At 45.4% G+C, this 23,464-nt stretch overlaps 1 protein-coding gene across 1 annotated transcript in view; it reads left to right on the top strand.

Annotated features, from left to right (window-relative positions):
• LOC143301165 (uncharacterized) overlaps positions 1-23,464 on the top strand; it is a 192,097-nt gene that overhangs the window by 132,890 nt on the left and 35,743 nt on the right. The window contains exons 24-30 of the mRNA XM_076615254.1: positions 5,691-5,840; positions 6,641-6,750; positions 7,324-7,447; positions 10,553-10,720; positions 17,704-17,871; positions 18,237-18,407; positions 21,215-21,424. Of these exons, the coding sequence (XP_076471369.1) occupies positions 5,691-5,840; positions 6,641-6,750; positions 7,324-7,447; positions 10,553-10,720; positions 17,704-17,871; positions 18,237-18,407; positions 21,215-21,424 (1,101 nt within the window). The remainder of the gene's footprint in view (positions 1-5,690; positions 5,841-6,640; positions 6,751-7,323; positions 7,448-10,552; positions 10,721-17,703; positions 17,872-18,236; positions 18,408-21,214; positions 21,425-23,464) is intronic.

The raw sequence follows: 23,464 nt of genomic DNA, 5'->3' as shown, positions 1-23,464 counted from the left end.
TGAACATCCCTTGTCACTTTGGCCAGTTTCCCTGTATCATTCATGGTTAACACGTTCCAGATTCCTATCTTGGATTTGGCGTTAAGTACTACCATCTTCCTGTCAGTGGCTATCCTTTCTGCTTGCACCAGTACAGTGTCATTCATTTATTCACTGCTGATCACTCTGAAGGCCTGTCACACACAGTGTTGCTATCTTTTATGGCTGTTTCCGTGACAAAGCTTTTTTCCTGGGGCGTTGTTAGCCCTGTGCTCAGTCTCCAACCTGGACGACAACTTCATTCGCTGTTTGTGTTGATGTTCACCTTTGAATGTTCATGATTGTTCATGTTTCATGCTCACCTAAAACGCAGGCAGGCACTAATAGATTAAAAAATGAATCCAATAAGTATATAAAGTTCAGTACCCCTTTCTTTGTATTGTTTTCTTTGTCCATCTGTGTTTACTTCACCGGCTTCCTTTAAAGAAAGAAATCAAAACCAAATTGATTGTCTTTGCTTTCAGTGTCTACCACAACAGTACCCTGCCGTATCTTTCAGATCTGCTGAGTCGCTGCACTCTTTTGACACCTCTGTGCTGACAGTCATGTAGTTAAAGCCTGAACCGGACTATAAATGGCGGGCGATTTGAATCAAGCCAGTTTCTCACCAGAGTCTGACACTGTGACGTCGGTGAAGGTTTATTCAAAATAAAAGCCTAATAAAGCTACGGTTTGGCTTCATTTATGGCAGAGAGCGAGATTTGCCTAGCAGCTTCCAATCTAGACCTGAATTGACTTTGGAAAGTACAAAATGTGTCAGCTACACGTAATACAAAATTTGAATGCAGAGAAAAGGGGCGGAGCTAGAACCGAAACCTTGCTCTCGGGAGTTAAGACTTTAACCACCAAGCCCCATCTGACCCCACCTCCTCCATTGTCGGCATCATAGGTTGTGCAGCAGGAGTAACTTGTGAGCCAAAAGACATTGCTTCTGGTTTATGTTTGTGACTTTGTTTGAGGGCAAGCAAGTGTGTATGTATAAAACCATTTCATGTCAGTGTACGAGCTCGTGTGTGCGTGGTTTACATTGTGCAGCACTGCTGTCAGATGTGTGGTTTACATTGTACAGCACTGCTGTCAGATGTGTGGTTTACATTGTGCAGCACTGCTGTCATGTGTGGTTTACATTGTGCAGCACTGCTGTCGTGTGTGTGGTTTACATTGTGCAGCACTGCTGCCGTGTGTGTGGTTTACATTGTGCAGCACTGCTGTCATGTGTGTGGTTTACATTGTGCAGCACTGCTGTTGTGTGTGATTTACATTGTGCAGCACTGCTGTCGTGTGTGTGGTTTACATTGTGCAGCTCTGCTGTCGTGTGTGTGGTTTACATTGTGCAGCACTGCTGTCATGTGTGATTTACATTGTGCAGCACTGCTGTCGTGTGTGTGGTTTACATTGTGCAGCACTGCTGTCGTGTGTGTGGTTTACATTGTGCAGCACTGCTGTCATGTGTGGTTTACATTGTGCAGCACTGCTGTCGTGTGTGTGGTTTACATTGTGCAGCTCTGCTGTCGGGTGTGTGATTTACATTGTGCAGCACTGCTGTCATGTGTGGTTTACATTGTGCAGCACTGCTGTCATGTGTGTGATTTACATTGTGCAGCTCTGCTGTCGTGTGTGTGGTTTACATTGTGCAGCTCTGCTGTCGTGTGTGTGATTTACATTGTGCAGCTCTGCTGTCGTGTGTGTGGTTTACATTGTGCAGCACTGCTGTCATGTGTGTGATTTATATTGTGCAGCTCTGCTGTCGTGTGTGTGATTTACATTGTGCAGCACTGCTGTCGGGTGTGTGATTTACATTGTGCAGCACTGCTGTCATGTGTGGTTTACATTGTGCAGCACTGCTGTCATGTGTGGTTTACATTGTGCAGCACTGCTGTCATGTGTGGTTTACATTGTGCAGCACTGCTGTCATGTGTGGTTTACATTGTGCAGCACTGCTGTCATGTGTGTGATTTATATTGTGCAGCTCTGCTGTCGTGTGTGTGATTTACATTGTGCAGCACTGCTGTCGGGTGTGTGATTTACATTGTGCAGCACTGCTGTCATGTGTGGTTTACATTGTGCAGCACTGCTGTCGTGTGTGTGGTTTACATTGTGCAGCACTGCTGTCATGTGTGGTTTACATTGTGCAGCACTGCTGTCGTGTGTGGTTTACATTGTGCAGCACTGCTGTCGTGTGTGATTTACATTGTGCAGCACTGCTGTCATGTGTGATTTACATTGTGCAGCACTGCTGTCATGTGTGGTTTACATTGTGCAGCACTGCTGTCATGTGTGGTTTACGTTGTGCAGCACTGCTGTCATGTGTGTGGTTTACATTGTGCAGCACTGCTGTCATGTGTGGTTTACATTGTGCAGCACTGCTGTCATGTGTGTGGTTTACATTGTGCAGCACTGCTGTCATGTGTGGTTTACATTGTGCAGCACTGCTGTCATGTGTGTGGTTTACATTGTGCAGCACTGCTGTCATGTGTGGTTTACATTGTGCAGCACTGCTGTCGTGTGTGTGGTTTACATTGTGCAGCACTGCTGTCATGTGTGGTTTACATTGTGCAGCACTGCTGTCATGTGTGTGGTTTACATTGTGCAGCACTGCTGTCATGTGTGGTTTACATTGTGCAGCACTGCTGTCATGTGTGTGGTTTACATTGTGCAGCACTGCTGTCATGTGTGGTTTACATTGTGCAGCACTGCTGTCATGTGTGTGGTTTACATTGTGCAGCTCTGCTGTCATGTGTGTGGTTTACATTGTGCAGCACTGCTGTCGTGTGTGTGGTTTACATTGTGAAGCACTGCTGTCATGTGTGTGGTTTACATTGTGCAGCACTGCTGTCATGTGTGTGGTTTACATTGTGCAGCACTGCTGTCATGTGTGGTTTACATTGTGCAGCACTGCTGTCATGTGTGTGGTTTACATTGTGCAGCACTGCTGTCATGTGTGGTTTACATTGTGCAGCACTGCTGTCATGTGTGGTTTACATTGTGCAGCACTGCTGTCATGTGTGGTTTACATTGTGCAGCACTGCTGTCATGTGTGTGGTTTACATTGTGCAGCACTGCTGTCATGTGTGTGGTTTACATTGTGCAGCACTGCTGTCATGTGTGGTTTACATTGTGCAGCACTGCTGTCATGTGTGTGGTTTACATTGTGCAGCACTGCTGTCATGTGTGTGGTTTACATTGTGCAGCACTGCTGTCATGTGTGGTTTACATTGTGCAGCACTGCTGTCATGTGTGTGGTTTACATTGTGCAGCACTGCTGTCGTGTGTGGTTTACATTGTGCAGCACTGCTGTCAGGTGTGTGATTTACATTGTGCAGCACTGCTGTCATGTGTGTGATTTACATTGTGCAGCACTGCTGTCAGGTGTGTGATTTACATTGTGCAGCACTGCTGTCATGTGTGTGATTTACATTGTGCAGCACTGCTGTCAGGTGTGTGATTTACATTGTGCAGCACTGCTGTCATGTGTGTGATTTACATTGTGCAGCACTGCTGTCAGGTGTGTGATTTACATTGTGCAGCACTGCTGTCATGTGTGTGATTTACATTGTGCAGCACTGCTGTCATGTGTGTGATTTACATTGTGCAGCACTGCTGTCAGGTGTGTGATTTACATTGTGCAGCACTGCTGTCATGTGTGGTTTACATTGTGCAGCACTGCTGTCATGTGTGTGATTTACATTGTGCAGCACTGCTGTCATGTGTGTGGTTTACATTGTGCAGCACTGCTGTCATGTGTGTGATTTACATTGTGCAGCACTGCTGTCATGTGTGGTTTACATTGTGCAGCACTGCTGTCATGTGTGTGATTTACATTGTGCAGCACTGCTGTCATGTGTGTGGTTTACATTGTGCAGCACTGCTGTCATGTGTGTGGTTTACATTGTGCAGCACTGCTGTCAGGTGTGTGATTTACATTGTGCAGCACTGCTGTCATGTGTGTGATTTACATTGTGCAGCACTGCTGTCATGTGTGTGGTTTACATTGTGCAGCACTGCTGTCGTGTGTGTGGTTTACATTGTGCAGCACTGCTGTCATGTGTGTGATTTACATTGTGCAGCACTGCTGTCGTGTGTGTGGTTTACATTGTGCAGCACTGCTGTCGTGTGTGTGGTTTACATTGTGCAGCACTGCTGTCGTGTGTGTGGTTTACATTGTGCAGCACTGCTGTCATGTGTGTGATTTACATTGTGCAGCACTGCTGTCGTGTGTGTGGTTTACATTGTGCAGCACTGCTGTCGTGTGTGTGGTTTACATTGTGCAGCACTGCTGTCATGTGTGTGGTTTACATTGTGCAGCACTGCTGTCAGGTGTGTGATTTACATTGTGCAGCACTGCTGTCATGTGTGGTTTACATTGTGCAGCACTGCTGTCATGTGTGTGATTTACATTGTGCAGCACTGCTGTCATGTGTGTGGTTTACATTGTGCAGCACTGCTGTCGTGTGTGTGGTTTACATTGTGCAGCACTGCTGTCATGTGTGTGATTTACATTGTGCAGCACTGCTGTCGTGTGTGTGGTTTACATTGTGCAGCACTGCTGTCATGTGTGTGGTTTACATTGTGCAGCACTGCTGTCATGTGTGTGGTTTACATTGTGCAGCACTGCTGTCGTGTGTGTGGTTTACATTGTGCAGCACTGCTGTCGTGTGTGTGGTTTACATTGTGCAGCACTGCTGTCATGTGTGGTTTACATTGTGCAGCACTGCTGTCATGTGTGGTTTACATTGTGCAGCACTGCTGTCAGGTGTGGTTTACATTGTGCAGCACTGCTGTCATGTGTGTGTGGTTTACATTGTGCAGCACTGCTGTCGTGTGTGTGGTTTACATTGTGCAGCACTGCTGTCGTGTGTGTGGTTTACATTGTGCAGCACTGCTGTCATGTGTGGTTTACATTGTGCAGCACTGCTGTCATGTGTGGTTTACATTGTGCAGCACTGCTGTCAGGTGTGGTTTACATTGTGCAGCACTGCTGTCATGTGTGTGTGGTTTACATTGTGCAGCACTGCTGTCGTGTGTGTGGTTTACATTGTGCAGCACTGCTGTCATGTGTGTGGTTTACATTGTGCAGCACTGCTGTCATGTGTGTGGTTTACATTGTGCAGCACTGCTGCCGTGTGTGTGATTTACATTGTGCAGCACTGCTGTCATGTGTGGTTTACATTGTGCAGCTCTGCTGTCATGTGTGTGGTTTACATTGTGCAGCACTGCTGTCATGTGTGTGGTTTACATTGTGCAGCACTGCTGTCATGTGTGTGGTTTACATTGTGCAGCACTGCTGCCGTGTGTGTGGTTTACATTGTGCAGCACTGCTGTCATGTGTGTGGTTTACATTGTGCAGCACTGCTGTCATGTGTGGTTTACATTGTGCAGCACTGCTGTCATGTGTGTGGTTTACATTGTGCAGCACTGCTGTCATGTGTGTGGTTTACATTGTGCAGCACTGCTGTCATGTGTGTGGTTTACATTGTGCAGCACTGCTGTCATGTGTGTGGTTTACATTGTGCAGCACTGCTGCCGTGTGTGTGATTTACATTGTGCAGCACTGCTGTCATGTGTGTGGTTTACATTGTGCAGCACTGCTGTCATGTGTGTGGTTTACATTGTGCAGCACTGCTGTCATGTGTGTGGTTTACATTGTGCAGCACTGCTGTCGGGTGAGCATGCTGAGCGAAGAGCGTGGGGTGAGGAAGAGTTACAGGCCCTGAATTCCTCCTGCACCCCACACCTGGAAGACAACGTCTTCACCTGGTTGCCACGGCCCAGTGCCATCCTCATGCCTAGTACCTGTGATGGTTAGTGTTTGGTCATAATAATAATGTACATTTATATAGCGCCCTTTCTCTCTAAAAGCTCAAGGCGTTTTACATGAAAGAAAAATATTACAAGTTACATAAAACATTCATGACCACTCTTTCTCAAAAACCCCTCCCCCCCCCCCCACACACACACACACACACACACTCACACTCACACTCTCCCTTTCCCACCCTACATACATCCAAAGTGAACTGATATGGATGGTGTTGGAGAAATGGAAGCTGAGAGTACTTACAGATAGGTTTTAAAAAGATGAGTTTTTAGTGATGAGCGAAAAGCAGAAATAGAGTCACATGCACGGATATGATGAGGAAGGTTGTTCCAGATGTGAGGAGCAGCAAAGAAGAAAGAACGTTCACCATAGGTTTTTGTATTGACACAAAGTTTCAAAAGGTAACAGTCTCTTGAGGGAGTGTAAACACTGATAAGGTCAGAAAGATATGTAGGTCTTGCGGAGTGAAAGCAGAATAGCAGGGACATCATCATCATTATCATAATCATCATCACTATCGTCATCGTCATTATCACCATCATCACCATCACCATCACCACCATCATCAACATATCACCGCCACCACCACCACCACCTCCCCACTCACCTCATCATCACCATCATCACTATCATGATCATCATCACTACTATCATCATCATAATGGTTGCATGCAGCGGTGGACAAGTATATATGAGTTATCAACCCTGTTTCTTGCTGTGTGCATGTAGCGCTGGACAAGTATATATGAGTTATCAACCCTGTTTCTTGCTGTGTGCATGTAGCGGTGGACGAGTGTCAGAGCTCCCCGTGTGGACTTCACGGCGTGTGTGAGAACCAACGTGCCGGCTTCCTCTGTCACTGTCTGAATGGCTGGTCTGACCACACCTGCCAGGTGAGACACTACTATCACCTGTACACTCTGGAAATACCTGTATCACTCTAGATTCACCTAGACAGCAATCACCTGTAGACTTTAGAAACACCTTTAGGCTCTGGAATTATTACCTTTAGACTCTGCAAACACCTGCAGACTCTGCAAATACCTCTAATCTGGCAATATCTTTAGACTCTGAAAACATCTTTACACTCTAGAATCACCTTTAGACACTGGAAACACATTCAGACTCTGGTAACATCTTCAGACTATTGAATCACCTTTAAACTCCCATTTTGCAGAGGGATATGAGTGTTTGTTACAAAAGATTATTGTGTAGGAGGATGTGTGCTTCTTGAATTGTGTGTGACTGGCTGTGATATGGATGAATTGAATGTTGAGAGCCAGTGTCTTTAACATTTCCTGCCACAGACAACGCAGTCTCTCTGGCTGTTGTGTCGGGGTTTGGGTTTTTGGTGCATGTATGGGTGGGGAGCTATCACTTTGCAGTGCCCTGCTGAACTGTACCTTTGTGTACATCCTGTCATGTTTGTTGTGCCGCACTCTGGCATCTCGTGTTGCGTCCTGCAGGTACCTCCCGATGCCTGCTACCAGCACCAGTGTCAGAATGGTGCACTGTGCGTGCCCGCTGGCCTCAACTACACCTGTGACTGTCTGGAGGACAATGCTGGGCAGTTCTGTCAGCTGGACAAAGGTAGGGGGTGGGATGACTGTGGAAATGATATGAAGGTTGGGTCTGATGCATTGAGGTTTGGATAGACAGACAAATAGATAGAGACAAACAGAAAGACAGACAGACATTTAGATAGATTAAGATAGACAAATAGGTAAGAAGTATTGTCTCTTTTTTCCAAAAGGAAGAGAAAGTAGCTTCATCTACTTGAATGCATAATGTGGGAAGCAAGCATTGAGTGTTGGATTCATCACTGAGTACTGATAGGTCAGTGGCTTCTGGAAAGGGAGGTGAGTGTGTGTGTACTTTGGCAGTGACCTCTTGTTTGTTAGCAACATGTCTCTCAAAGACACACGAAAAGAAAGTGATGGATTTTGAGTGGTATCAAAATCAGCAGTGAGACCTGTGAAGACCAAATGATAACAACCTGAGAGGGGAATAAAAGATTTTTAAAAATCGCATTCCTGACAACACAGTATCCAAAGAAAAGATAGACGGACAGATTATGATAATGATAACAATAATGATGATAAATTATTATTTATATAGTGCTGAATCTTTTGCAGAGACAAATCAAAACACTTTCACACCAGTCATTTACACGCATGCATAACTCTAAACTGGAGAAACTGAAGACAAGGAAGAGGCAGGGAAGGGAGGCTATTTTGGGAAGAGGTGGGTTTTAAGGCCAGACTTGAAGGAGCTGAGTGCAGAGACTTGAAAAAGCGAAAGAGGAAGTTCATTCCAACTGTATGGTCCAGAGACAGAGAAAGAACGGCGGCCAACAGTAGAGTGTTTGAATCTGGGTATGCATAAACAGAGTGAATGCGAAGCTGATCGTAGAGAGATGGAGTGTAGAGGTGAAGGCAGCCACAGAGATAGGAAGGGGCAGATTTGTGAATACATTTATAACATACAGTGCTGATCTTGTACCTTATTCTGTGTGAGACAGGGAGCCAGTGGAGATGTTGTAAAAGAGGAGTGATGTGCTCAGATCTTTTCTTTCTGAGGACGAGTCGGGCAGCAGAGTTTTGTATGCGCTGAAGGGACTGCATGGATGAAGCAGGCAAACCAGACAATAGAGATTAACAAATAGTAAAGGGTGGTAACTCTCTCCATTTCACAAGGTACATATGTATCTGCTCATGGCTGCAGTGTGACTGATAATTTTGTTCAAGAATTGTAATCTGCGTGTTGGGGATTGTTTAAACTCCTGGCACTGACTTGATGAAATGCAATGGGAAAATAACTTTGGTAAAAGAAAACATACACTTGGTAAAAAGAAAACGTACACGTCAACACAAGAGAGTGAAGAAAGAATAATTTGGTCAGAGGAGAATGCACACAAAAATTATATATAATTATATATATAAAGCTTGATTCTGAGGAATTTAGTGAATGTTTGACTAAAGCATTCCAGATGTTAGGTGTTGAAATAGATAAGTGTATAGACATTTTTGTTGGTGCATTATATGGGGCTGCAGCATGTATCTTTCGTGTAGTGGGGAAAGGGAAGAAACAATTTAACAACTGGTTTGATAATGAATGTCAACAGAAGAAAGGGGTTGTCAAAACACTTCTTAAAAGATTTCAAAGATGTAAAACTAAACTAAATCAAAATGAACACAGAAAATTATGTAAAGGCAAGGACAGATTATATCACTTCAAGAAGATCTCAGAAACGTGAAAATGAAGAGAGAAAAAAAGGTACAAGAGGTAAAAGATTCTATCAAAGATCCAAAATCATTCTGGTCAACAGTTAGGTCAGAAAACAGAAAAGCTTTTGTATACACAGAAATTAGTTTGCAGCAGTGGTACAATCACTTTTTTGCTGTCTTTAATTCCTTTGAAAATATGGCTCGGGAGGAAACTGTTGCAGAAGAAAATAACTATTCAGAGTCAGAGCCTCTCTTTAACAGCATGGGATTTTGGAAAGAAATTGATGAACAGAAGTTCAGATGCCGAAATATGAAAAAACACTAAACAAAAAGCAATCTTACCAAATTACGCTGTGACTGTTATTACTCATTTGCAGTATTAAAAAAAAGAAGGATATGTCATTGGATAAGAATTTGATAGATGCACATGAATGTGTGTATGTGTATGCAAGAATGTTTATTCATCATAGATAGTCATGCAGACAGATCTTATCGGCTGTTTTATGTTTGTCTCACTTTCTGTATTTGCATTATTTGTGTGTGTGTGTTGAGAGTATTGATTTATATTGTGTTTGTTTGTTTGATCTTATGTCTCTTGAAAATGTATTGGTACCCCTGTCACAAGGACTGTACAATGACAGTAAAACATCAAAGCGTCTCTATCTCTGTCTCTGTCTGTCTGTCTGTCTGTCTGTCTCTCTCTCTCTCTCTCTCTCTCTCTCTCTCTTCTGCGATCATGTGTGAGTATGTACACCTCAAAAGTTTGCAGGCCGAATGTTTAACATTAAACTTTGAGTCTTTGACTCTCTTTCTCTCTCTCTCTCTCTCTGTAACATCTGCATCAGCAAATTAATCACTTGTGTATATGTACAATGATAAAGTTGTGTTTCTCTGTTCTCTTTTCGTCCGCTATTTGTTTCTCACTTCGGTCATGTTTCTGTATGTGCATAAGTGTGTGTGTTGGGTGGAGAGAGTGTGTGCATGTTTATGGATATGAATGTGTGAATGCGTTCGTTTTATTACTTTTTACGATGTTAATGATAATGATGGTGATTATTATTTGTAGTAGTAGCAGTAGATGTAGCAGTATTAACAAAATTATTATTGTTGTGTCGTTATCGTTAATGTTGTTATTGTTGTCATAAGGACAGATTGGAAAGTGATGCCTAAAATCTTTATCCTTGAGTAATAAATTTTTTGAATCTCTCTCTTTCTCTCTGGTTTTAAATTATGGAAGGTTTTTAAACTTTGAGTGGAAAGTTTAAAGTGGTGATTAGTTTTTATTGTATTTTTTTTTACCCTTGACTTGAAGTAGGTACCAACATGGCAATAGCCTTGAGATGGCTTTAGTGGTCGGCGAGGCTCTAAGCACCATAATTTGATTTGATTTGATTTGATTTGATTTGATTTGATTTGATTTCTCTCTCTCTCTCTCTCTCTCTCTCTCTCTCTCTCTCTCTGTGGACAGTGCACGGGGGTTGGGGAGAGTGGGAGGACTGGTCGCCCTGTTCCCACACCTGTCAAGGACAACAACACCGTCAGCGCCCCTGCACTAACCCAGCACCGTCCAATGGCGGCAACAACTGCAGTGGTCCAGCCACAGAGACACAGCACTGTGGGGAGGCCGTGTGCTCAGGTTCCATGCCCCTCTCCCTGTCTGTTGCTCCCCATGCCCCTCTCCCTGTCTGTTGCTCCCCCTCTCCCTGTCTGTTGCTCCCCCTGCCCCTCTCCCTGTCTGTTGCTCCCCATTCTCCTCTCCCTGTCTGTTGCTCACCCTGCCCCTCTCCCTGTCTGTTGCTCCCCCTCTCCCTGTCTGTTGCTCCCCCTGCCCCTCTCCCTGTCTGTTGCTCCCCCTCTCCCTGTCTGTTGCTCCCCCCTGCCCCTCTCCCTGTCTGTTGCTCCCCCTCTCCCTGTCTGTTGCTCCCCATGCCCCTCTCCCTGTCTGTTGCTCCCCCTCTCCCTGTCTGTTGCTCCCCCTCTCCCTGTCTGTTGCTCCCCCTCTCCCTGTCTGTTGCTCCCCCTCTCCCTGTCTGTTGCTCCCCATTCTCCTCTCCCTGTCTGTTGCTCCCCATGCCCCTCTCCCTGTCTGTTGCTCCCCATGCCCCTCTCCCTGTCTGTTGCTCCCCCTGCCCCTCTCCCTGTCTGTTGCTCCCCCTGCCCCTCTCCCTGTCTGTTGCTCCCCCTCTCCCTGTCTGTTGCTCATGCCCCTCTCCCTGTCTGTTGCTCCCCCTGCCCCCCTCCCTGTCTGTTGCTCCCCCTCTCCCTGTCTGTTGCTCCCCATTCCCCTCTCCCTGTCTGTTGCTCCCCCTGCCCCCCTCCCTGTCTGTTGCTCCCCCTGCCCCTCTCCCTGTCTGTTGCTCCCCCTCTCCCTGTCTGTTGCTCCCCCTCTCCCTGTCTGTTGCTCCCCATTCCCCTCTCCCTGTCTGTTGCTCCCCCTGCCCCCCTCCCTGTCTGTTGCTCCCCCTCTCCCTGTCTGTTGCTCCCCCTCTCCCTGTCTGTTGCTCCCCATCCCCCTCTCCCTGTCTGTTGCTCCCCCTCTCCCTGTCTGTTGCTCCCCCTCTCCCTGTCTGTTGCTCCCCCTGCCCCTCTCCCTGTCTGTTGCTCCCCATTCCCCTCTCCCTGTCTGTTGCTCCCCCTCTCCCTGTCTGTTGCTCCCCCTCTCCCTGTCTGTTGCTCCCCCTCTCCCTGTCTGTTGCTCCCCCTCTCCCTGTCTGTTGCTCCCCATGCCCCTCTCCCTGTCTGTTGCTCCCCCTCTCCCTGTCTGTTGCTCCCCCTCTCCCTGTCTGTTGCTCATGCCCCTCTCCCTGTCTGTTGCTCCCCCTCTCCCTGTCTGTTGCTCCCCATTCTCCTCTCCCTGTCTGTTGCTCCCCCTCTCCCTGTCTGTTGCTCCCCCTCTCCCTGTCTGTTGCTCCCCCTCTCCCTGTCTGTTGCTCCCCATTCTCCTCTCCCTGTCTGTTGCTCATGCCCCTCTCCCTGTCTGTTGCTCCCCCTCTCCCTGTCTGTTGCTCCCCATTCTCCTCTCCCTGTCTGTTGCTCCCCCTCTCCCTGTCTGTTGCTCCCCCTCTCCCTGTCTGTTGCTCCCCCTGCCCCCCTCCCTGTCTGTTGCTCCCCCTCTCCCTGTCTGTTGCTCATGCCCCTCTCCCTGTCTGCATGTTTTACATTTATTTGTTTATTTATCATCATTGTTGTCTTTTTTTCATCTTTTTTTTTCTTTCTTTTTTTTGGTGCGCTTGGAGTGCAAAGTCAGGAAAAGCACCAGGAGTGGATGGAATCCAGGCTGACATCTACAAGTATGGAGGCGAGGTGCTGACAGACAAGCTGTCGCCCTGTTCGTGTATCTGGGAGAGAGGGGAGGTCCCCCAGGATTTCAAGGATGCTTCAATTGTCCACATTTACAAACGGAAGGGAGACAAAACATCCTGCGATAACCACTGTGGAATCTCTCTCCTCTGCATCGCTGGCAAGATCTTCGCCCGCATCATACTGAACAGACTGGTTGACCATGCCTCCAACACAGTCATCCCTGAAGCACAGTGCGGCTTCTGCTCAGGCAGGGGAACATGTGACATGGTGTTTGCCGTACGCCAGATGCAAAAGAAGTGCCGTGAGCAGAACAAGGAGCTCCACATGGTCTTTGTAGACTTGACTAAGGCCTTCAACATGGTGAACCACCGTGATCTGTGGAAGATCCTCCTAAAGTTCAGCTGCCCAGAGAGCCTGATCCAGCTGATTGCGTCATTCCACAACGGCATGCAGGTGAGAGTACAGGAAAATAATGACATGTCGGATATGTTCCCTGTGGTAAATGGAGTGAAGCAGGGCTGCGTCCTGGCACCCACACTGTTCTCCATTCTCTTCTCTGCCATGCTGATTGACGCCTTCCAAGACTGCACAGATGGCAGACTTTTCAACTTGTGGTGACTCCACGCCAGGTCTAGGGTGTTTGAGGCACTGTTGAGAGAGTTCCTCTTCGCTGATGACTGCGTGCTTGCTGCACACTCCCATGAGGACATGCAGTTCATTATGGACAGGTTCTCAACCTCCTGCAGGCGCTTTGGACTCACCATCAGCCTCAGCAAGACCGAGTCCATGTACCAACCAGCTAGCTCACAGAACGCCAGTGCCTCCCTCCCACCTGCAATCAAGATCAGTGACACAGAGATCAAGTCAGTCGACAAGTTTTGCTACCTGGGCAGAACCCTATGCAGCAACAGAACCCTTGATGCAGAAGTGACGCTGCGCATCGCTAAGGCCAGCTCCGCCTTTGACAGACTCAACTACAGGCTGTGGAACAACAAAGGCATCAGGCTCAGCACCAAAATCAAAACCTACAGAGCTGTTGTGCTGACCACCTTGTTGTATTGTTGTGAAACATGCACGACGTATCGCCGTCACATTCAACAACTTGAGCAGTTTCACCAGTGATGCCTACAAAAGATCCTCGGCATAAAGTGGCAAGACAGGGTCTCCAACCTCCAGGTCCTAGAGAGGAGCGGCCTGCTGATCCAGTGCCAATTATGCTGGACAGGACACGTTGTCCGCATGACAGACAGCAGGATCCCGAAGATGCTCTTGTATGGCCAACTGAAGGAAGGCCACCGCAAACTTGGAAGACCCTGCAAGCGCTTCAAGGACACCTTGAAGACAAACCTCAAAGCCTGAGACATAGACATCGCTTCCTGGGAAACTGATGCCCTTGACCACTGTCGCTGGAGGATGCTGTGCTCTAGTGGCATAAAGACGTTTGAAAACAAGAGAACGCTGGCCATTAAGGAGAAACGTGAGTGAAGGAAGCAGGGCTCAACTTCTGGAGATGTTTTCCCTTGCAACACCTGTGGGAAGTGCTGCGCATCCAGAATCAGCCTCTTCTCCCATATGAGGACACACACCCACAGATAAGCCTGCCTGTCTACTCAACCGTCGGTCCGACGGGAGACTCCATTATAGTGTCTGTATGTTTTACATTTATTTGCTTTTTTTTCATCATTGTTGAGGTCAGGTCAGATAGATATATCTGCTACTGGTAACCTGGATCCCAGTACTACCTGTCACAGGGTTGAATTGCTGGCGACTAAACCAGCACCCCCACCAGTCCTCTCAGGAGGATGGTGAGGAGGGTGGCTATACACCCTGGTGGAATTAAATGACCCATCAAAGGGCACCAGCTCTGGAGAGCTACCTGTGGCCACCTAGCTAAGGGAGTAAACCCTGACAGAAAATCCGGTGCGGGGCCCCTAAGGCGGTTGGATGGCAAACTTTGTCACTTTCCGGCAGCTCCTATGGCCGCGTTGGCACCAAAACGTAACAGCCTTGCTGTTCCTTTGGATCTGTCAGCGAGGTGGAGAGGGGGGACAAGCTGCATGGGCAACAGCCTGTCTTCCATATTACATTGCCCAGGTTTATATCCGTCCATCCATCCAAAACACCTTGCACCTACAACCTGGAGAGGACACTCCAGCTTCGCTACTAGCACTAGTGTCAGAACAACACGTGAAACAACAGTTCCCGGTTATAAGTTAGCGCTCAATTGGCGTAGAGCTGACACCATGGGTTGCTTTTGATGGTGGGAGGGACTTTTGCGTCCCACTGGACAGCTACCGCCCACCCAAGCTGGGTAGCCCCCAGCCAATTAGGTGCTGTCCCGCCACAACCTGCTTTCTTCTATGGGTGTATGAAGATTAGGAGAATATCCGACAAGCAGGTCATTAATTTCCGCACCAGGCAAAAAGAAAACTTCAAGAAACGGATCAACAATGAAACTGGCCTGTTGGAATGTCCGAACAATGCCTGGGCTCTCCCAAGACCTGCAAGACATCAGCGACGCCAGAAAGACGGCCGTCATAAACAGCGAGCTGAAGAGACTAAATGTGGACATTGCCACTCTGCAGGAAACACGGCTGGCTGACTCAGGAACACTAAAGGAGATGGACTACACCTTCTGCTGGCAAGGAAAGAGCTCTGATGCACCAAGAGAGCACGGAGTAGGCTTTGCAGTCAGGAACAGCCTGCTGAATGTGATTGAACCAGGCAGCGGCGGTTCAGAACGACTCCTGACTCTCCGCCTCAACACCTCCGAAGGCTGTGTCACTCTCGTCAGCACATATGCCCCAACACTGTCCACCTCTCCAGATGCCAAGGATGAGTTCTACGAAAATCTCGCATCAACCATAAGGAACATCCCCTGGACAGAACAACTTGTTCTCCTGGGCGACTTCAATGCCAGAGTGGGTGCAGACAACGATTTGTGGCCCTCCTGTCTCACTTCCTTTGGAGTGGGGAAAATGAAGGAGAACGGAAATCGACTACTTGACTTTTGTGCCTGCCATGAACTCCCTCTTCAGGACGAAGCCCCAACACAAAGTCTCCTGGAGGCACCCGCGCTCAAAACATTGGCACCAACTGGATCTGATCCTAGTAAGACGAGCTGCCATCAAAAACCTTCTCCACACTCGCTCTTACCACAGCGCAGACTGCGACACGGACCACTCTGGTATGCTGCAAGCTCAGACTGCAACCAAAGAAGTTCCACTGCTCAAAGAAACAAGGGAACTCTCGCACTGACGTCAGCAAGATGTCTCAGCCTGACCTTGCAGAACAGTTCGCAGAGGCCTTTGAGAGAGAATTTGATGCATTGCAGACCACAGAAAGATGGGAAACACTACAAGACACCATCCACTGCATTGCTATAGCCACATTTGGGAAGAAAACTGCGAAGTCCCACGACTGGTTTGAGGCCAGATCATCAGAGATGACTCCCAGTATTGAGGCCAAGCGCGCTGCACTCACCGAGTACAAATGGTCACCCACCCTCGCCCCCACCCTATTTGGAATCTTCTTTGCTCTTCTCCTGAGACATGGATTCAGCACAGCGCAAGAAGGGATCTACCTGAGGACCAGATCAGATGGCAGGCTCTTCAATCTCGCCCGCCTCAGAGCAAGGACTAAAGTCCACGAAGCCCTCATCAGAGACATGCTCTTTGCTGACGATGCCGCAGTTGTGACCCACACCCAGTGGGACTTGCAGTCACTAATGGACCGCTTCTCCCAGGCCAGCAAAGATTTCAGTCTGACCATCAGTCTCAAGAAGACAAATGTCCTAGGCCAAGACAGGCCATCTCCACCATCCATCACCATTGATGACTACGAGCTTGAAGCCATCCATCAATTCACTTACCTTGGGTCCACCATCACCGACAACCTCTCCCTTGACACCGAGATCGACAAGAGGATCGGGAAGGCAGCCACAACGCTAGCCCGCCTCACACAAAGAGTGTGGACAAATCCCAAGCTGACTATGAAGACAAGGATGGCTGTATACAACGCCTGTGTCCTCAGCACCTTGCTATATGGCAGTGAGGCGTGGACCACACATGCTCGTCAGGAGAAAAGGCTCAATACCTTCCACCTGAGAAGCCTACGGCGCATACTCGGCATCTCCTGGCAAGACAAGGTGACAAACACCGAAGTCCTGACTCGCGCTGGCCTCCCGACCATGTATACCATGCTGAGACAGCGTCGGCTGCGCTGTCTGGGCCACGTTCGCCACATGGAAGATGGTCGCATCCCAAAAGACATCCTTTATGGAGAGCTCGCCACAGGGCAGAGAAGCATCAGCCGCCTACAGCAGAGATACAAAGACGTTTGCAAACGTGACATGAAAGCGCTTGAGATCCTGGGAGGACCTTGCAGATGACCGCAACAGATGGAGAAGCACTCTCAAGAATCAGCTACGGATTGGTGAGGACAAACTGTCAGCTGCTGCAACAGAAAAGCGAACTTGCAGAAAAGGGACGGCAGCCAACAGACCAGCATCAGCTTACACATGTGATCTCTGCAACAGAGACTGTCTCTCTCGCATCGGTCTCTACAGTCACAGGCGACGCTGCTTGGTCCAAGCAGACAGCCCAATTAGACATTAGGTCGGATATACTCTATCCATGGTCAGCCATGACCGAAGGAGGCCTACTACTATCATTGTTGTCTTTTTTCTTTTTCTTTTTTTGGTGCGCTTAGAGTTGACTTCAACATGATTTTGCACCTTATAAATATTATTATTAGTAGTAGTAGTAGTATTTTTATGTATTTATCTATTATTTTCTCTTTTTTTTCTTTTTTTTTCTTTTTCTTTTTTTAAATATTTTTTTATTTTTTATTTTTTTAATTTTTTCTCAAGGCCTGAATAAGCGCGTTGGGTTATGCTGCTGGTTAGGCATCTGCTTGGCAGATGTGGTGTAGCGTATATGGATTTGACCAAACGCAGTAATGCCTCCTTGAGCTACTGATACTGATACTGATTGACAGAAACTCTGCAAAGACGTTTTTGATAATTTATTTCAACAATAAACTGTTTGAATTAAGAAAAGATGTTCTAACTAGCATTTTGAACAGTGACTCATTTCATTACTTAGCTAATGTTTAACCAGAGTGACCACTTGCCCCCTTTCCCCTCTCCTCTGTTGGCTGATATTTAACCAGAGTGACCACTTGCCCCCTTTCCCCTCTCCTCTGTTGGCTGATATTTAACCAGAGTGACCACTTGCCCCCTTTCCCCTCTCCTCTGTTGGCTGATATTTAACCAGAGTGACCACTTGCCCCCTTTCCCCTCTCCTGTGTTGACAGTGGACGGCGAGTGGAGTGAGTGGAGTGACTGGACCAGCTGCAGCGCCACCTGTGGAGGAGGGGAGACAACTCGTGTCCGTCAGTGTGACAGTCCTGCCCCACAAAACGGCGCTCCGTGCAGTGGGTTGTACAGTGAAACAGATGTGTGCAGCAGCAGTGAATGTCCTGGTAAGACACGGCACAGGTCTGGGCTGGCCGGGTCCTTTGTTCCTTTTCTTTGTTTTTGTTGCCCGTCTGTTGGGATCGCACGTGGGCCATGATTGCTTTGTCTGTCTTGTCATACCTGGATGAATGCTTTGTCTGTCTTGTCATACCTGGATGACTGCTTTGTCTGTCTTGTCATACCTGGATGACTGCATAATTATGTTTATGACACTTTGTTTTGGAGAGAGTTTTTTGCTGAGTGTTGACATGGCAAACATGCATAACCATTTATCTTCATCTGTGTTAATAGAATGTATCATCAGTGATGTTGATCTATGAGCACATATCTCTTACTCTCTCACTGTCTCTCTCACTGTCTCTCTCACTAGTTGATGGGGGCTGGGGACTGTGGTCGAAGTGGACTCCCTGCTCAGTTACGTGTGGTGAGGGTACTCAGTCACGTGAACGGTCATGTGACAGCCCTGTGCCAGCCAATGAGGGCCAGCCCTGCCAAGGATCCTCCAACCAGACCCAGCTGTGCAATGTGCTGGTGTGCCCAGGTATGTAGGCATCACTACTTTCACCAGAACATTTGTTTGATTTGGTTTCAGCGTATCTTTTTTAATGTTACTAATTCTGTTCATCAGCAGTGTAATGTCTAGAAGGATTTTTTACTCACTTGTGTAAACAAAGTGAGTGTGTGTTATAGCCTGGTGTTCAGTTGTCTCTGTGTGTGTGTGAGAGGGAATCTTTCTGCAAGAATGTCAACATTGCTTTGAGAGATAGTTTTCAAAATCTATGGAGACATGCTCTAGAGGCGAGTAGTAAATGTTTGTTTTATCGAAATTTCAAAAGTGGATTTGGTAGAGAAAAATATGTAAGTCAAATGCCTGATAATTACGTTATCAGCCTCTTCAGATTTTGAAGTAGTGATCAAAAGCTGGAAATAGAAACAGAGAGACACAAAGGCATACCACGAGAGTTATGGCTTTGTAAGGTTTGTAACATGTCTGTGATTGGGGATGAGTTTCATTTTATAATGGAATGTCCCAATTATGATCAGTTACGAAATAGATATGTCCCTAAAAAATATTTGTCTCCAAAATTGGTTTTTAATTTTTGTAATACGCTCAAAGGAGGCAAAAAAGTCATTTTAAGCTGTAAGTAAGATGATTAGATTTGCAAATGTTGCCAAATTATGCTTTTGGACTTAAAAGACATTTGTGTTTTCTCAACTTTTATGTGACATTGTTGTGTATTTGGAAATGTTTGTTCTGGGCATGAAAAGATTATTTTGCAGTAATCCTCCATACTCCAGTAGGAGTGAAAGGATAATTAAAACTTGAAACTTGTGTGTGTGTGTGTGTGTGTGTCCATGGTAAACTTTAACATTGCCATTTTCTCTGGAATTACTTTGTCTGCCAATACCAAATTTGGCTTAAAACATAGAAGGAAAAAAATCTTCACAGTCATACCAATGATAAGTTGTACGTCACCCAAATTTAGTCTTATTTCCGAATCATTAATGGTTTATTTCCTTGATGGTCGTTCTGTATCCCGAAAACTATGTTACCCCATTGCAGCTGCCCGAACAAAGGCAACGTTTTGTAAGGAGCCATGACCTCGCTTTTCTTGTTTGCAATGAAAAGCAAAGAAATACAAATTCTGACAGAACAAATATCGATGGAGTCTCCCGTCAGTCCGACGGATGAGTAGACAGGCAGGCTTATCTGTGGGTGTGTGTCCTCATATGGGAGAAGAGGCCGATTCTGGATGCGCAGCACTTCCCACAGGTGTTGCAAGAACACCAGAACAAATACAGTGACACGAACTACATTATTATTTTCTTTTCCCCCCCCCCCCACCCCCCTTGCAATAAGGTTATATTTGTCAAGGAAAGAAAATCATGTAACCAAATTCCACATTGAGGTGATCAAAGTCACAAAAATATATAATCAAAATCTGGAAAATACATATTCAGTTTCCATCCAAAACCAGTGAAACAAACATGGAAACTACTTCAGGGAGTACACACAACACTGACAAATGCTTCACAATAGCTACATTATTTATTAATTGTAATGAATTTTTTAATTTTGTATACCCCCCTTCCCAACACACACACACACACACACATACACACACACACACACAACCTGACACACACACACAACCTGACACACACACACGCACACACACACACACACATCAATACCCATAAACAGTTGTTCTAATAAACACTTTGAGAGAACAGGGTGTGTCAATAACAGTATTACATACAATTTTGCTTAATTTGAACAACAAATCTGCAGCTAACATTATCATGACAATGAACATTATCTGGAAGGAGTACAAACTCTCACATGTATGTATAGAGAGAAATTTGTACTATATAGGGTTTGACTGTGTGCGGCCACACCAAGCATCTCCTTTTAAGGACAATAAAATTATTGCAGTTGAATATTCTAAAGTGGACACTGAATTACTGGAATGAACATAAAAGAAAATTTGAATGGACAGTGAGTTAAGGTCAACATTGTCTACACTGCATGGTCTGTGCAGATCTTGACAAAACATGTTGAAAAGCCTGACGCGATGGCAGCGTCTCCTTTACCACCAAATTAAAAGAATTTCTTAAATAAGCGTTGACGTTTTTACTGCATATGAATGTTTTTAAGCGGATACTTAATTAACTAGAGCGAAAAAAAAGAAGATAAATTGAATGGACGGTGTCATAGTTTCTCAGTAAAGAGTTGTCAAACACGGATCTCTGCAGATCTATAAAAGAAAAACGGACACATATTGCAGTGTGTTTGAAGCGATGGGAACGTCTCCTTTACCTTGGATTGAAAGAAATTATTAAATGCCCAAGATATACCCAAATAACATGATTTAAATGGCGTTATCACTTCCATTACCGTCGTTGAGTTATTCCGCTAAAAGTACAAGATTAATTGATAATTTTTAAATGTCACTTTTAACCACTCATTCTGGAACTGAACATCCGTGGTTCAGGTCTGCTTTGAAGCCTTTTTTCTTTTTCTTTTTTTTTTCTTTTCAATGCAAAGCTTTATATAAGTATAATGACAAATAGAGAACACATTTCAACAAAGTAATTGTTATAAGTTTTTCTTGTTGATATTATTATTCTTGTTCTTAATTCTTTTCTTTAAGTGTGTATCACAATTGAGTCTTGAAGGCCTTGCTTTTCTTGTTTAAAAAGATAGTTCAGTGTAGTAACAACAACTGTCTAATTCTCATATTTGCCATGACTACCGCCACCAAAGCCGCTTCTACCATGGCCACTACTACCATGGCCACTACTACCACTGCTACAACTACTATTGCTGTTCACTTACTCTTACAGAGTGCAGCGTCTTACCTGAGGTGGACGGCACGCACTTCAACTGCAGCGAGACAGCCGATCCTTACCGCCTGACCTGCAGGGTGACGTGTGCTCAGGGCTACAGCAGTGTCATCCACCCGGAGTACATGTGTGGCCAGGAGACAGAATATCTGTGGAACTTCCAGAGACAGGGGGTCAAGGAGGTCAAACACGCCATCCAGTACTGCCGTCGTGAGTTGGTCTGCTGCACAGGGAGCTGGTGCTCTCTCTCTCTCTCTCTCTCTCTCTCTCTCTGTCTCTCCCTCTCTCCCTCTCTCTCTCTGTCTCTCTCTCTCTCTCTCTGTTATATAAAGCTATACAACCTCTTTCACCCCCTTTAGTCTGGTTTTCACCGTTATCACTCTTGTCACACAGCCTTCACCTAACTTAGTGACACGTTGTCAGCTACAATCAACATAAACAAGATCACTGGTATGCACATCATTAGTAAACCAGAGCCCTAAGATTTTAAACTGTGGTGGATTCCAATTCATTTTTAAATCTGATTTAAAAAAAAAAAAATCATAAAACACGATTGTATCATAACTACGTTTATTTTCCAGCCATACATTGTATTTTTTTTTTTCATAATTAAATTTGAGTCCTGAAATTGATTCAAATTTCTGTAATTATTAAAATAATTCTTCATATGATTTTCTATCACCTTCTAGAAAAAAAAAAAAGACGTATCGCCAGCAAAGTGGCAAATTTTACATTCTTCCCTTGAAATCATAATGCCTTTTATATTATTCTCATGAATTTTGCAAGCCGTTAATTCTGCACTTCAACAAATAGGGTGAGAGTAGGTCTCCCTGTCTACATCCTCGTTCGGTCCGTATACTTGTATATTCTTTACCATTAACCTATACTGAGGACTTTGTATCAGTGTAAAATACTTTTACCCATCGCTGAATATCTTCACCAAAACCAAAGTATTTCAAAACTTTATACATATATTCCCAACTAACTGATCGAAAGCCTTTTCAAAGTATGTAGAAACTAGCAGTCCTGGTAGACTTTTTTCCTTAAGGTAATAAATTGTATTATATATAACCCTTAAATTAACTCCAGCTGCCTGTGATAAAACCCATTTGATCTTTATTAATAACTTTATCAAGGACTGTTTTAATTCTATTTGCTGTAGAAGAAAAGCCTATTATTTTTGTAAATTATGTTTAATAGCGATATGGGACGCCAGTTGTTTTTTTGTTTGTTTGTTTTTTAACCCCTAGGCTGCCTGCATGACGAGATAACTCGTCATGGCAAGCATGTATGCTTCACTGCCACAATGATGAGATAACTCGTCATCGAAATATTCTGACTTTTCCCTGGTTTGCATTCACTTCGTTGACAAAAATAGTGGTAGCTTTAGCCTGGGGAATCTCTCTAGATTCTATTCATAGCTAGAAACCCCATCTACGTCATGAAGCAGTCCCTTATTTGAACGTTTTGTTTGGGTCACTGTCCAAGTGTTTGCCTGACTTCTCTCCTCGCTCGCTCAACAAAATGTCGGACTGACGCCATGCTCAAGACATGCGATCATGACGAACTAAATCAACCAAGATTTCTTTCTTTAGCTGATGCTCAGAAAGACTTGAAGCATAAATTCGAAGGAGAAGATAGTGATGAACATTTATAGAACGATCTGATAGAAAATAAAGGGAGCAATCAAGAGAGTGGCCAAGATGCGACTGTCAGTGAGTGATGCCGGCTGTACAGATGTTAGCAGTCGACAGAAGATGAATTAGCAGCAGAGCGATATTCTTGGCACGCAGCCAACGCGGTCTGATGAGAACTGAATCAAGTGACCGTGTGAGAGGGGTGAAGAGGAGGGGGGTGGAGACTGAGGGGGCGTGGCCTCACATCCATCTTATCACTTGGAGAAGTCACAATGTACTGTGTATCTATCTCTTAAAAATATATATATTGTGGTTGTTCTAGTATGATTTTGTGTTTGCAGATATCCATTTGTCCAGAAAATATGATGTTTTTGTGCAAATTACCTGACTAATGTTTGTAATGAACAAGTTGAAAATGTGACAAAAAACAAAACACTGATTTCAAAACAACAGCATGTCACTAAAAATATATAAAATGGGAAAACAGCATGTGTTTTGTATTCTTTATTCATTTACCTTTCAGACAATATATACTTTTATGGGTCTTTCTCCAATAACAAAGAGCACAGAATTTTTGGAAAATTTATACCAGTTTTTTGTGAAAAAACCCTGG

The sequence above is a fragment of the Babylonia areolata genome, chromosome 27 (genome assembly GCF_041734735.1).
Source record: "Babylonia areolata isolate BAREFJ2019XMU chromosome 27, ASM4173473v1, whole genome shotgun sequence".
Taxonomy (NCBI): Eukaryota; Metazoa; Mollusca; class Gastropoda; order Neogastropoda; family Buccinidae; genus Babylonia; species Babylonia areolata.
This window is presented reverse-complemented; position numbering and strand designations above follow the sequence as displayed.